This window comes from Lissotriton helveticus, chromosome 1_1 (assembly GCF_964261635.1).
Source record: "Lissotriton helveticus chromosome 1_1, aLisHel1.1, whole genome shotgun sequence".
Lineage (NCBI taxonomy): Eukaryota > Metazoa > Chordata > Amphibia > Caudata > Salamandridae > Lissotriton > Lissotriton helveticus.
This window is the reverse complement of record NC_136057.1, coordinates 1,588,935,296-1,588,948,961: the sequence shown is the minus strand read 5'-3', so window position 1 is coordinate 1,588,948,961 and position 13,666 is coordinate 1,588,935,296. Positions and strand designations below refer to the sequence as shown.

General features: G+C 46.7%; 1 protein-coding gene across 2 annotated transcripts in view; it reads left to right on the top strand.

Annotated features, from left to right (window-relative positions):
* Window positions 1-13,666, top strand: part of RARG (retinoic acid receptor gamma) — a 369,787-nt gene that overhangs the window by 283,118 nt on the left and 73,003 nt on the right. The window contains exon 1 of one of the 2 annotated variants that reach the window (XM_078687541.1): window positions 9,727-10,045. The exons of the other annotated variant lie outside the window; for it this stretch is intronic. Within the exon in view, the coding sequence (XP_078543667.1) occupies window positions 9,895-10,045 (151 nt within the window). The 5' untranslated portion in view covers window positions 9,727-9,894. Of the gene's footprint in view, window positions 1-9,726; window positions 10,046-13,666 lie in introns of those variants that run through there. 2 annotated transcript variants of the gene reach the window in all.

Sequence of the window (13,666 nt, the reverse complement as noted above, 5' to 3'; positions counted from 1 at the left end):
AATAAAGCACTGACTGCAGCACTCATTGTGCCATCCATAAACTGCAGTGGCACTATAAAGCCTGCCTCCAGGCTGACCATTGTAGCCTGGGTGTGTAGTTTTAAAATGCAGATTTAACATGTCAAAAATAATCCCTTTTAACAGGCCTATACCTTCCTTTTAATTATTAATATATAACGCCTAAGTACGCCTTATCGCCCATATGGCCCGGTGCATGGCATTTAAAAGTAGGACATGTAAAAGTTTAATTTTAAACATGTACTGAAAGTGAAAATGCCCTAAAAGGTATTTTCATAGGCAGCAGGGTCGCGTTTCCGTAGGAAAGAATTGGGATACAATATTGAGTTTACTTAATGTTATCTCTGGCTAGGAAACATATAGAAATGTAATGTTTGGACTTTTTTAAAAATATTTATTACATTCCTAATGCATTGGTGAAGTTCTATTTGTAATGAATATTTTGGAAAGGGGGCTTTTAGAAACGTTACCTTTGCCCTGCCAGAAATTCCTGGAAGCTAAATCTGTATTTTGCGCTCATTCTTCTTCTAGACAGTAATTAGCATTTGAATAGGCATCAATAGGGTATGAGTTTACTCCCAGGACAGGGACAACAGGCATTTGGGTGAGGAGAGGTGTTTTTGTGCCATTGAGAGATGGCATGTAGGCTGGGCTTAAGAACTTGATTAACTTCAAAGAAGCCTACCCTGTCACAAGCAGATGTAGCTAACACTGAGGCCTGTCCCCTTCTTTGGTCCACCCAGCTAGACAAGCCCCCATCATTTCGAGAGAGGAGTTGGCCTAACTGTTAAGGAGGTCGACCTCGCATATAGGGAAATGGGTTAGAGTCTCTGCAATGACGCTGAACAACCTGTGATTCTGGGCAAATCACTTAATCTCCCTGTGCCTAACAAAAATGAATGTGTCCTCATGTAATGCAACTGGTGCTATGTAAAGCGCTCTGATACCCGATTCGGGTCAAGTTCGTGCTATATAAAACTTTATAGTAAATAAATAAATAATAAAATAGCTGGTCACTTGTTGAGATCATAATTACAGATCCTGCTGGAGTATCAAGACCTGCTTGATAGGTCTGCCAGCGTTTTACACATTACACTTGGGGTACACGTCAAAGGGCAAAGATAGAATGCTAAAACAATTCTTATGTATTCCCCGTTTGGTTGCTTAAAACTCATCTTTGTTCTACAGAATTCTGTCTCTGTGGCTGTTGTGAGTACAGTGACTGTTTCAAACTGGATTTTTGTGTAAGGTGTTGGAAGACACGCCCAACGCACAACCTAAACCCTCAGATTCCACGTTGTTTAGTGTGGCTGAAGCCTTCGGCCACCCGCATTTTAAAACAACCCAGTGGGTATTGTGTTGTCCCCCCACATTATGCAAAGTAAAACCTCAGTAGGTTGGAACTGGTGACCACAATCCCCCCATTGTAAATACAAATCCTTCAAGTGGAACCCCATCGGTCTTGAGCACAAAACAATCCTGAGCTCGAGATCTGAGGCGGGCAATGTCCGCGACCTAGCCGGGCCGCAAAACATCCATCTAAAGAGTAGGCTACCTTGGAAAAAGCCACACAGATACATACATGCATAAACATACATGCATAAACATACATGTATATGCCTCAGTGAACACATCAATCGTGTGTTTTCACTGAAGGCCTCCTATGAAATGCTGTTACTCCAATGTCAGGAGAGGCGCAAAAAGTGTACCCCCCTTTTGAGTCACAGTGTCCTCTGAATGAGCAGAGAAGGAGCAGCAGCGGTCACACCAAATGACTATAGTACAATGTTTGTGATATTGATTTCTTCAGATACCTTTCCCTCCCCCTCTTCTTTCCTTGCCCGTTTCTAGACTTGGGGATAGCTGTTTTTTTGGCACGTTGACATCTTGGTAACTCGCAGTGCCAGGATACCCGGTGGGTGACAGGGCGCTATATAAATCCAGCTTACAATTACAATTATAGTATCATGAATATGCATTTTGGATATCACCTTCAACTGAAATATGCTTACTAACCATTCTTAGTTAGAGGGCATGTTGATCCCCTTCATTGAGTCCTTCTCTTCAGCTCTGTAGGAGATGTATGGAGGGTCCATGTTTTCTCTGCATGAAGCTGGCAGTATGAGCGTGGAGAGTGTGTTGTGCATCAGTAGATAAGTAATATAATTAATCTTGAAACTCCTGGGTGCAGATGATCCACAAGATGGAGTATGCAGGTGGGCCTGTTTAGTTTCTTTGTGGATTGAGGGAAGCCTTGGAACATGCCACACTCTCTGGCCCTTGAATAAGCCAGGCTCCAGTAGCTGGAGGGTTGAGGGTGAGCTCCTTTTGAAGTGCAAAGGCTGCAAATGTCCTTGTCTGCTTCCCCTCTCCCTGGTAATGTCACTGCAGAGTCACAGTTGACAATAAGAATGCCTCTCCCTCTTTGTGGCTTTATTTTTCACTATCTTCCAAGGCACACACATCCACAGTATTTTCTTGCTAATGGTGCATGAAAAAGAAGGTGGTCAAGGTGGCCTACCTGAAACTGTCCAAGGCAACTGAAAATTAGATGTAACCCAAGACAAAGCATCTGGAATTAACATCCACTTCTACCTAGCATGGATAAATACTGGTAGAAGCCCATGGTCAATAATTCAGGGATTTCTCACTGATCATGAATCACACAGCAGTGTGGAGAGATTATGGAGTTCTGCGGCTGATGTTTTTGAAATAAAGGTCCCCAAAGCCAGGTTGTAAGAGAACCTGAAAAAAGGCTCAGCAAGGCAACCTGAAGACAGCTTGAAAGAAGGACAAACTGCCTTGTGGATTCAATGGATTGCATCCCTAAGCTGAGTGCCAGACTTGTGAAGTCATTAGTCAAGCTGCCTGGTGACCAGATGCTGTGTGCTGTTCTCCACTTGAAGTTTGGAATATTGGATTCATTGGATTCATCGAATAACGAAAAGGACTATATGGTTAATAGTGCATATTCTGTGATTTGTAACATTTGTTAAAGACAATGGACAATTTTTGAAACTCTTTGAGCGACACCCTTGTAGTGCACTGGGTATCCCCAGATAGTTATTTGGGTTTTCTCTTCATTGTGTCATAGACGGCTTGCAGGGCCTCTCACCTGGTGCACACATATTTGCTCTATTTATGGTTTAAATTTGTTTAATCGATTATATTGTTTAAACTAGATTCTTGAGTTCATTACAGCTGCAATTCTTCATTGTACTGGAACTATCGACATGTAACTATCTTCAATAAAACTTCCTGAATTTCATCCTTCCTGCGTGGACCTCCTTACTACATTTATTTGGCGACGAGTTGGTGACAAACCTACGTGAAACAAACTGATCTCAGGAACCTGGCGTACAAAAGAGGACCTGAAGATGAAACAAGCTACAGAACAGACACTCACATGCAACAAAAAGTACAGGAGGAGGTATCCGCTGGGAAGGAAAAACTGCGAAGAAGATACAAGGGTGTTCTACATAGAACAACAAAGATGACTATAAGGAAGAAACTAGACCTACACAAAAAAGAAAGGAAGACTACAAGATACAAGTAAAAATGAAGCACTACGCCTCTCAGTCCCACCAGGTGTCATCACCAACTGACAGCCCTAGCCGAGGCATGCTGTGTTCATCTGGATTTCCTATTAGGGACTATGTATTTCAAATGGAAATATTCTGTCATCACATATGCCAATCTACATCTGGTAAATCCTTTTGACCCTGTCGTCATTCAAAAACATCAAGGAGCAAGGGATGTCTATCCTATCGACAAGGTGGGAAGCCGCAAACATTCATGGCAAGTAACAAAGCGCTTTCTAATGCTGTCTACATATGGTGTGTTTGCTGCTGGTTACAACCTTCAACTACAGTGCTTCGGTGTATGGGAGACGTACAGCAATTTCATATCAAAATTAGTCTCTCATACGAGGTATTTAAAGGTATTATCAAACTTAATTTCGTTTTTAATAGCAGAGTGCCTCCTCGACATTTTGCCTTCATGCTGACTTAAAATGGGTCTGTCAGCGTGGGATGCATTATGACTGGCTTTTGTCTGACATTGCATGAAGCACAGGTATTGTGTTCCCTTCAGTGTATTTCTTTCTGCCACGCTGGCCGTGTACATACTGTTGTTTGGGGCCGTTTGTAGAAGACAAACTTCGTGGTGAGTTTTTCAATATTTCTCTTCACATAACACTACGAACTACAAGTATTGTGGCCGTTTAAACCATTATTTTGGTGATTTGTCTGTGTGCCTGCTGCGCGTGCCGCTTACCTCACTCAGCGGACTGCGTGGATCATCTTGACGACGAGAGCCCTCTGTGAAGTCACGTCTTCATTTGCTGAGAGACTCTGTTTGGCGCATGTGCGTGCCGGTAGCCATCAGGCCTTGCGCATCGTGTGTGCCACCATCTTTTGGTTGGCGACAGCCCGCATCCAGCAGAACTCTGATCCACTCATTTGTTTTGCCTTTCTGTACAGCGTTGTGTTCGGGCTGTTTCTCTGTCCTCATCCATGGAGGTCAACAAATTTTGTGGGTGTTCTGCGTTTACCCTTCGGAACACTGGCACTTCTTAAGTTCTGAAATGAGTCTCTTATACATACGGGTGGTGAATATAGTGATTACTATATTGTGACTGTTTCCTTGGGCCCACAACAGACTCTCTGTGTTCTGCTTTTCCATATCCTCTGTGGGTGCCACTATACACGTATGACTGCCACTACTAGTTGCCAGTCCCCATGGGTGTTTCTAGCCATTGACAGTTGTTTGCTCCCCTGCAAACCTTGTCTTTTTACAAGCTTCAGTGTGTGACACAAGACTACGGTGACACGCACACTTTTATCTTTGAAAGTCAGCAAACGTTATGTGATTCAATATTTAATCCAATTGTATGCTTTTCTGTGTTTACACCATATGCATTTTTATTCTGGCTTTTGGCATTTTTCAAGTAGGCACTGTCTTATTCACAATTATCCACCATGGGATTGTATCTCACATTCATTAACTCTGTAAACACACCTTCGGGGTTCATTGTTCATTTCACATGTGTACACCGCACACTTCTATCTTACCTACATAGGGATAGCAATGGGTACCAGCCCCATTTGCTGTCATACACTTGCCTACTTGGGCTTCTTATGGTTTCTCTCCCTCACACAGGTCATTGCTGTTTGGGTGTTAGTCCAATTCACAGTGCTAACCATCCCTATGCCTGGGGATAGGTCATGGGGTTCAGTCCCATCTGCGTTAGCTTCTGTTGTTACATTATTACCCTCACATTGGATGTGTCCTTTTGGGCACCTGTCCCATCTACACATTCTTGGGTCCTCAGTCCCACATGGGTGCCAGTCCCATTTACATAAAGTCTACCACCTTATTCTTGGGGTAAGTCATGGGTCTTAGTCCCATTTTGTCTTACAAAGGTTACCCTCACTCTGGGCGTCTTATGGGTTATAGTCCCATTACTACTTTGTTTAGTTTTGACCTCTACCCGGGGGTTGTCCTTACACAGGGTATCGTTTCATGGGTCTTAGTCCCATTGACAGTAGTTCCTCACCCCTTTGCCTCGGGGTAGGGGTCTGTCATGGGTTTATGTCCCCCCCGTACATTCATACCCTCTACTAGGGTATCAGTCATGGGTTTCATTTCCATTTACTGTCATTTTCTTCAAATGTTATGCTTACATCATATTACATTGTTGTACATTGCAACGTTATTCACATATTCCTTTTAGTATCATTATGAAAGTGGGGAGGTTGAATTATACTGGTTTGTATTTTTATTCTTCTCCTTTGTTTTTGTACTTGTTCAGTAATCCACATGATGTTACGTTCCTTTCTCATCCGTGGAACCTGAACTATACACATTGTTGTTATCCTTCCTTTGCCTCTAGTCTTTCCTTTTCTGTAGTGTTTTTCTCTTTCTTCCTTGTTCAAGAGGAGATCATTCCTTCTTTTCTTCGGGTGTCTGGGTGTTAGTCTTGAGCTCTGTACGCGTTGTGCCTTGTCCTTCCCTCCTTGCTTGCCTACCTGGCCACTGGGTGTGTTTGGGGTAGTCCTTTTTGAGTCTATGTCCTTTTACTTACTTGTTGATTCTTATGACAATACTGTTTTCCTTGTTGGAGAGGATGGTTATTTCGATTTGTGCCACTCACCCTTTGCTTTCCCACACCTATCTCTTCGCTCGTTCCTTTCTGTCCTTTTCTTGTCTTTAATTCCAATGTTGCATTTGAATTCATTTCAGCTCTTTCCTTATTTGGTTATTATTGTTACATCTCTTTTAGTGATACGTCTATTGCTTACGTTTTATAAGAAAGGGGATATGTACTATCCTACTCTGGTTCCTGTTGTGCCTTTTACGCCCCCTGCTTAGCTAGTGTGTTTTTGTGCATGCTGCATGGAATGTTGGAGTGATGATGCGATGATGCGATTGGGTGCCTGAGAGGTTGGAAGTGACAGTTGAGAAACGGCTGAGCAGCAAGCAGGCTGCTCCTGGTGGGGCTGCTCTACAGAACTTAACTAACTGCTGTATTGGAACTATCTACATGTATCTTAAATAAAGCTTCCTGAATTTCATTCTTCCTGTGTGGACCTCGTTACTACACAGTGTTTTAGAAAAGAAAATACTAACTCTTGACTTGAAAGTAACAGTGCAAGATAGCGAGGATCTTAAGGAGGCACAGAAAAGAATTCCCAAAGGAACGCTAATAAGGCCAGGTAATGAAGAATAGAGCAAGAGGAGCTTAAAACGCATGACACAGCAAGGAAGAGTACGCGGTAAAGAACAGAGACAAAACTATAAATATGGAGCCAGGCATGATATAAAGAGAAAGCAGGACAGAGACGATATTAAGAGTGGGAGGGGTGAGGCTGGTGTGAAGATGATGGAAAGATGACAAGGATTTGGGGAGGAGGAGAGGGCAGTGTCCAACATATAGATTAAAATCCTGAGAGATCTATATAGTCTTTTCAATTATTGTGTTAACTCAACACTAGTATAACCTCTGATTCTTATAATGGAGAACAAGTAAAATGTGTATTAAGTAATCAGCCAAGAGGGAAAGACTAGAGGAAGGAAAATGGAAGAGAGGCTGGTAGCAGGGACTCTTTAAGATGGGGTATTGAAAAAAGAAATGGACAGACTGGGGAAGAGAATCATAGCAAGGAAACATAAAGGAGAGGCTACCGATAAAAGTGACGGGCGTTGAAGCAGTTAGAGAGCAGGAAAGAGTGAAGAAAGGAGCTAGAGAGTCTGTAAAGATTGGAAAGAAGGGAAACGGCGGAGGGGGAACAGAGAAATAACCAACGAAAATAATAGAATATGATGGAAAAGGGAATACAAAGTGGAGGCTAGAGAAAGGGACAGACATCTACAAGTTCTTCTGGCCATGAACTCTGCATTATCCACTACCATTAAATTCTATTGACCTCTTCCCTTGCCAGTTCTCTGTCTCCAACCAGCCCACTCACATTTCAACTGTGCATCGCCCAAATCCAGTAAATCCTTCATCAAGGAAATGACAAACCACTTGAGCAAGTCATCCATAAACAAATTAAACAATATCTTTGTCCGGGCACATCAGCCTCCCAAGATATTTCTCCGACAGAAGTGTGAAAATTGCCTTTCTTGGCCTACTCACTGCTGTGAGCTCTAGAAAACAGATCACTGACCGAAGCCACAACAAAGACATTTCAAACCTATATTTAGTATAACTAAGCCCCTCAAATTCCACTACAGGCTAGTACTGGGCCATTCTGATCATTATCTACCAAACACAACGCCAAATAGGGGGAAAGACTAGAAGACACGCCTTCTCAAGCTTCATACCCAGGATCTGGAACAATATACCACCAAAGATAAAGAGTGCTCTTTCACTTACCCACTATTGAAAGGAACTAAAAGCTCATTTTATTCACCAAAGATGAGGAAACTCATCTACATCTACCCCAATAGATTTCATCCATATCTCCTTCCGTGCTACCACATTCTTAAATCATCTTTGTAACCTCTGCTAGATACAGCAGCCTGTTCTTTACTAGCTTGGTTTGTGCTACTCACGTTACATAGATCCATTTAAAGTTAGACTGGAAAAAGCAAGGAGTCAAAGGGGAAAGGACTAGAGTTAAGGGAGAACAAAGAGAAAGACGGTGGGGAAAAAATGCAAGAAAAAATGAGGGCGGACAGGTAGAAAAGGTGAACAGACAATGGTCTTGTCGGGGTAGTGGAAAGAACTGAGGGCAAAGAAGCCAGAATGCTGACAAGGAGATGGAGAAAGGGGGCTATTAAACAATAACGTGGAGGGTGGAGGCCAGTAGACAGGGGAGAGAGATACAGTGATACTAGTGGAAAGGAAAGGGATGGAGGGACGACAGGCAAAAAAGAGTCGGAGAGTCAGGCATGAGAGGAGAGAGCAGAAAAGAGCTGTGCGGCAATGGAAATGGGACAGTGAAAGATCTAGAATAGTAGAGAGAGGGCAAGACGGAAAGCGTGGTAAAAATAAGAGTACAGATTGGATAGGCCGGAGACAGAAAGAGAGAGGTGGAGAGTCGAAGAAAGGGAGGAAGTACAGGAGAGAGCGGTGGTGGAAGAAAGAGAGAGATTGGGGACTCGAGTCGGAACAAAAGAAGGCAAATAAAAGAGAATTTGAAACTGTGTAAGAGAGAATGGGTGGAAGTAGAGAGTGAGTTGGAGAGAGAGATAGAGGCTGGTCAAAAATAAGAGCTGCAAGCAGAGATGGGAAGTAGGAGGAGAAGGGGTAAAAGATGGCATGGGAGGTGTACCCGAGCATCTGGACAGGTCCGAGAAACAGAAAAAGCGGGAGAAGCTGGAGAGAAAGCAAGTGAGATGTTACAGAAAGAGAGATGCTGGAGGAAAGAAGGCTGCACAGGGTAGCGAGAGGCTGCAAGCAGAAAAAAATAGCATATGGTGAGTCTAGTGCATAAGGAAGAAAAAGAAAGGGAGCTGCTAGAAACGAGAGACGTTTTAACATATAAAGAGAGTGGAACGAGAGATTTTGAGAGATCGAGAGTTGAGACTGGAGGTGGAGGCAGCGAGAGGCTCCTAATTGTATCATAGCCTTCGGAAAATTGTGTTTGAGGGAATGAAGGAAGGCCTGACATGGAGCTGGGTCAGATGGAGGTTACCGTACCCATAGGGGGTTCCTGGAGAGTTCAGACTGGAGTGTGCTGGAGAGAAGGCCTCACTCACTCAACGCTGCCTGCAGAAGGGGGCAGGGAGGAGTGGGGGCGGGCCCGGCCTGGCCCAACTCCGATGGCCAGCTGAGATTGGAAGGAAGTGGAGGCCAGCCCCCTAAGAGCTGCAGCACAGATTCCAATATCCCAGCCCTGGCAGGATGTGGCTTGGGGTAAGAGATCGCACAACACCCGCTAAAGGGGCAATGCCTGGGTACTGTGGCAGAAAGCGGCAGTACCCCGAGACTGTAAGGCAGCGTCTTGTATTTTCGTTTTCCCAATGGGCGGGTGGCTGCGTTATGTGGAGGCGGAGTTAGATCAGATTCTCCGGGCTCCAGCGAAGGAGGGGGCTGTTCAGCCCGCCTCCCTGGGCCGCCTCCTCAGCGTCCTGGGCACAGGGGGCAGGGTCCTGAGCTCCGCCCAGGTGCGGGTGGAGGGACGGCCTGCAGGCTCTGGCCAGCCCCCTGCATACCCGCAGCCTGCCTGGAGTCGGCCCCGACCCTCCCCTTTCCAGGCTCAGACCACACCCCGGGCCCGCGGGTTGTGACTCTTACAAAAGGTAATCTCCAGTGCTAAACAGAGGGGCAGCAGGAGGACGTGGGCGACTGATAAAAGGACCGGGCGAACGAGAGCGGAGGCCGGCCACCCGACGCCCCCTCCCCGAGAGCCCCTCCACAGCCCCAGCATGTACGACTGCATGGAGGCCTTCATGCTGGCGCCGCACCCGCTCTACGATGTCACCAACCCGGGCGCCTGCATGCTGCGCAAGGCCCGGCTCAGCCCCTGCTTCGGCGGCCTCGACCCCTTCGGATGGCCGCAGCCCGCGAGCCTGCAGTGTAAGTGCACCGGGCACCGGGGGTGTTTCTGCTGAGGGGGGCTGGCGGGTGGGTGTTTGTGAAGCGTGGCTCTGAGAGAGCGTGTAGGCATGGAGGCACCCTGGGCTGGCAGAAGATGAGGTCTGATAATGCCCCCTGTGAGATGTGGGCAGGCAGTAACACCCCTCTGCCCCGAGCCACTTCGGGGGACTCGGGATTGGCACCCTCCGGGGCAGGGATGGAACATTGGCGACCAACACTACGCCCCCTACCGGGTGACAGATATGGACATATCTCTTTTGGACACTGAATCAAAGGGTGGGACAACCCCCCCCCCCCCCCCCCCCGGTAACACAAAAGGACTGGGAATACTCAATTTGGGAGCAGAAGTCAAGTCCCGGGATGTTGCCCCTTCCACCCCATGCTGGCCGATATGGCCTACCACCTAGTATGCCTTTGGGACATTGGAAGCATACGCTGTAGTATTGCCCCCCTGCTGCTCCCAGGTGACAAGATATGGGGTCGGGTACTCCCTAGGTAAGGTGGGGCCATGCACTGAGCTCTTGTCGCCTCTCCAACTCGCGGCGGAGGATTTGAACTGGGTGACTCCATCTGGGAAGCTGGAGGCATGAGTTGGGGTATTGTACAGTATGTGGGCGAGAGGTGTGGGCTGGCTCTATCTATCACAGTGTGTGCTCTGGTCACTTGACCCATGCACGTTTAAAAGTAGAACCCTGTTAACCACTATGTGTGCCTAACTCTCACTGTGAATGAAGGGGGATAGGAGGGTCTTAGAAAATGCGTTCAGACACGTTTGTGCACATCTACCTTTGCCAAAGAGCTTTGTTTACATTTTAGTTCAATCAATATTTTAGTGTCAGTAGTGATTTGATCCTGTGTTAATGGACTGGCAAAATGAGCAACAATATGATATTGGACATAACGACAACATGAGCATGCCATTGGCTCTACTGCCTTGGTCCAGGACATAAATGTCCATGATAACAGATGAATTCATTCTTATTACTAGGCCTATCTAGCCAGCCCTAGTACTACACTGCTTGGTCTCCAGCTCTGACTTGGCTGGTGCATCCTGATTTCTGTGAGGTGCATGTTGAATGTATTGTTTTAGCTTAACCCTTTCTGCTGCCCGTGCATTCCCTTCCCTTGTTCTGCTACGAGCTGTGTGTCTGCCAGGCCTTCTTGGAGTTAGTGACTGATGGTTTACTTCTTAATTGTGTCCCAGTACCTCTGCTGAAGACAGCCCACTGCACTGCCTTAGTATGCAAGTTTCACAGTGTTGCCAATCCGGGGCAGTGAGTATACTTCGACACTCTTACTTAAAAGCTGTGGGCCTTTTTCGGTTAGTGATTGTTCTGGCATGGGGGAGGAGATATGCAAAGTTTTCTGCGTTTTTTTCTTTCTCTGCCTACTTGCTTGCAGGGGTCGATGGCTATTAACATGGAGATTTAACCCTGAACAGAACCAAGGGGATGCAGCATTTGAAAGGAGGCACTGCAGGGAGAATCTCGGTTCTGGGGGAGAGGGGCAGCTCTGCTGTGAAGCTGTTTTGTGTGCCTTTGCCAGTCAGGGTTGTGATGTTTGGAGGAAGGGGGCCCTGGCCAACAACATGAATGAATAATGTAGCGCTGCATCATATGTAGTTAAATATCTGCAGACCTGCATCTCGCATAGTGTGAATGCGCAGCTTTGTTGCTAGTGCTTATATGAGCTGTATGTGCAATGGGATAGGGAAAGGGGTTAGGGCACATGGAATCGTGTATTCCCAGAATCACAAGTGGGAACCGAACACCTCAATCCACTGCTCTCTATCTTAAAAAGGAGAAAGGAAAGGGTTTGAATTCTGACCTGCTGTTCTCGACCATCCCTACAGTCGGGCTCAAGGAAATGTCCCTTCACCAGCACCGAGTGTAATTCGATAGCTGTTTTGCAAAAGAACACAAGATGGTCCCGGTCCAATGTGGCAGGAATTTAAGACCATGTATGAGGAGGCCGATTGCCTTGCTGACCCCCGGGACTTGCCACCAGGCACTTCCGTCCAGGTGGGTGCATGATGGTTTGTGGCACACCACTAGTGAGATGAAGGGCAGGACATCTGCCCAGCAGACAGTGTTCGTCCACTCTCCTCGTCTCTTTGCTGCAGTACAGACGGCACCTGATCTTGAACCGAATTATGCCCCCGCCCCTTCTTTCAGAAATGCAAAGCACCCGAGGAGTTCGTCGTCCTGGAGGAGAAAAAAAACGCAGATTTCGGCTGGGGGGTTGGGAGTTCTGCGGAGCCCCCACACCATTCTGATCTCCCAAAGTCTCAGTTTATGGTGAGAGGCGGGGCTGACAGAGGAAAGCCAGGGTGCCATGGGCAGGGCATTCAAAGCACAAGCGGAGGGTTTGTCATCTCTGCTGCCCCTCCACCTCTTCCTGCTTTACCGCCTTTCCTGCTTCAGTTTCCCAAGTGAGAAAGAAAGTGGACGAGCTGACCCTTCTAAGCTGTGATCTCGTCCATTCTGTCCTTGTTGTTCCCCGTTGTGGCCTCCACACCCAACTTCCATTTTTTGGTGCTGGGACTCTATCCTCCTTTGCTCTGTAACAGTACGATGCGTCATTTAAGCATTTAATGCCGGTTGTTAAAAGCAAGGGAACCTAGGCAATGGGAATGTGCCCAGGATCACACAGGTAATTCACGTGGCTCAGGTAATTCACGTGGCTGGGCACTGAATTAGAGCTAGACTCCCCTACTTGAACAGTCAATGACTTCTCCGCTGAGGCCCATCGCCTGCTTTCGCTTATTTGGTTGTTTTCTCTCGGACGCCTTCCTTTTGTCTGGGGTTATGTAATTTTGGAGTTCCCGTTACCTGCAGTGGTAATTGTGGGTTTTTTGGACGCATGTAGCCCGAAGCCTAAAAGCTGTGTGCCGCAGTCGGACTGGGACCTTTGCTTCTTTTCTACACCAAGGTCCCGGGCTCTCGTCCCTTCTGTGCACTTGACTACCCCCTGTACACACACTGGGCCCATGAAGCCCCTTCCGAGAGAGCTGCTCGCACCACATGAATAGATCTCTGTGGCCCATAAAGTGTAATGACCACCATTCCTGGGCCTGTAGCCTGGGGGCGCAAAAAGTGGTGTTAGCTGTTATATTGGTGGCAACTTCCCCTCACAAAATGCCTGGAATGTAGCCAGGGGGGGGACAAATGGGTGGGAAGGGCTCTGGCCGTAAAAGTTTTTATTACATGTTATAAACAGTTGTTTGAAGCTGAGCCGGGGCCCTGGAATTTCCTCCGGTTTAGCAATTTAGCTGGAAAATCGACCACAAAGTTTGGAGTCTCTCCGGTTTCTCCTGCTGGGCCCGAGTTGCTAGGGGCTGGGGCCTCCTGCCTCTGTTTTTTACGACGGTAAAGTTGTGAAAAAAGGGTCTCCTTGGTGGAACCCTCTGAAGGTCTCCGGGCCTTGTGAAGAGAGGAGGCTGATAAAACATGAAAGGGGACAAGCTGTCACCCTCCTGAGAAATTTTTCAAGGGCAGGGGGGGAATGACCCAGACTCTGCCGTACCCCCACTCCCTCAACAACAAAGGCCTTAGCTGAAATGCCCCTTCCTTCATCGTGGAAAAAGAAGTCCAAGGCCTT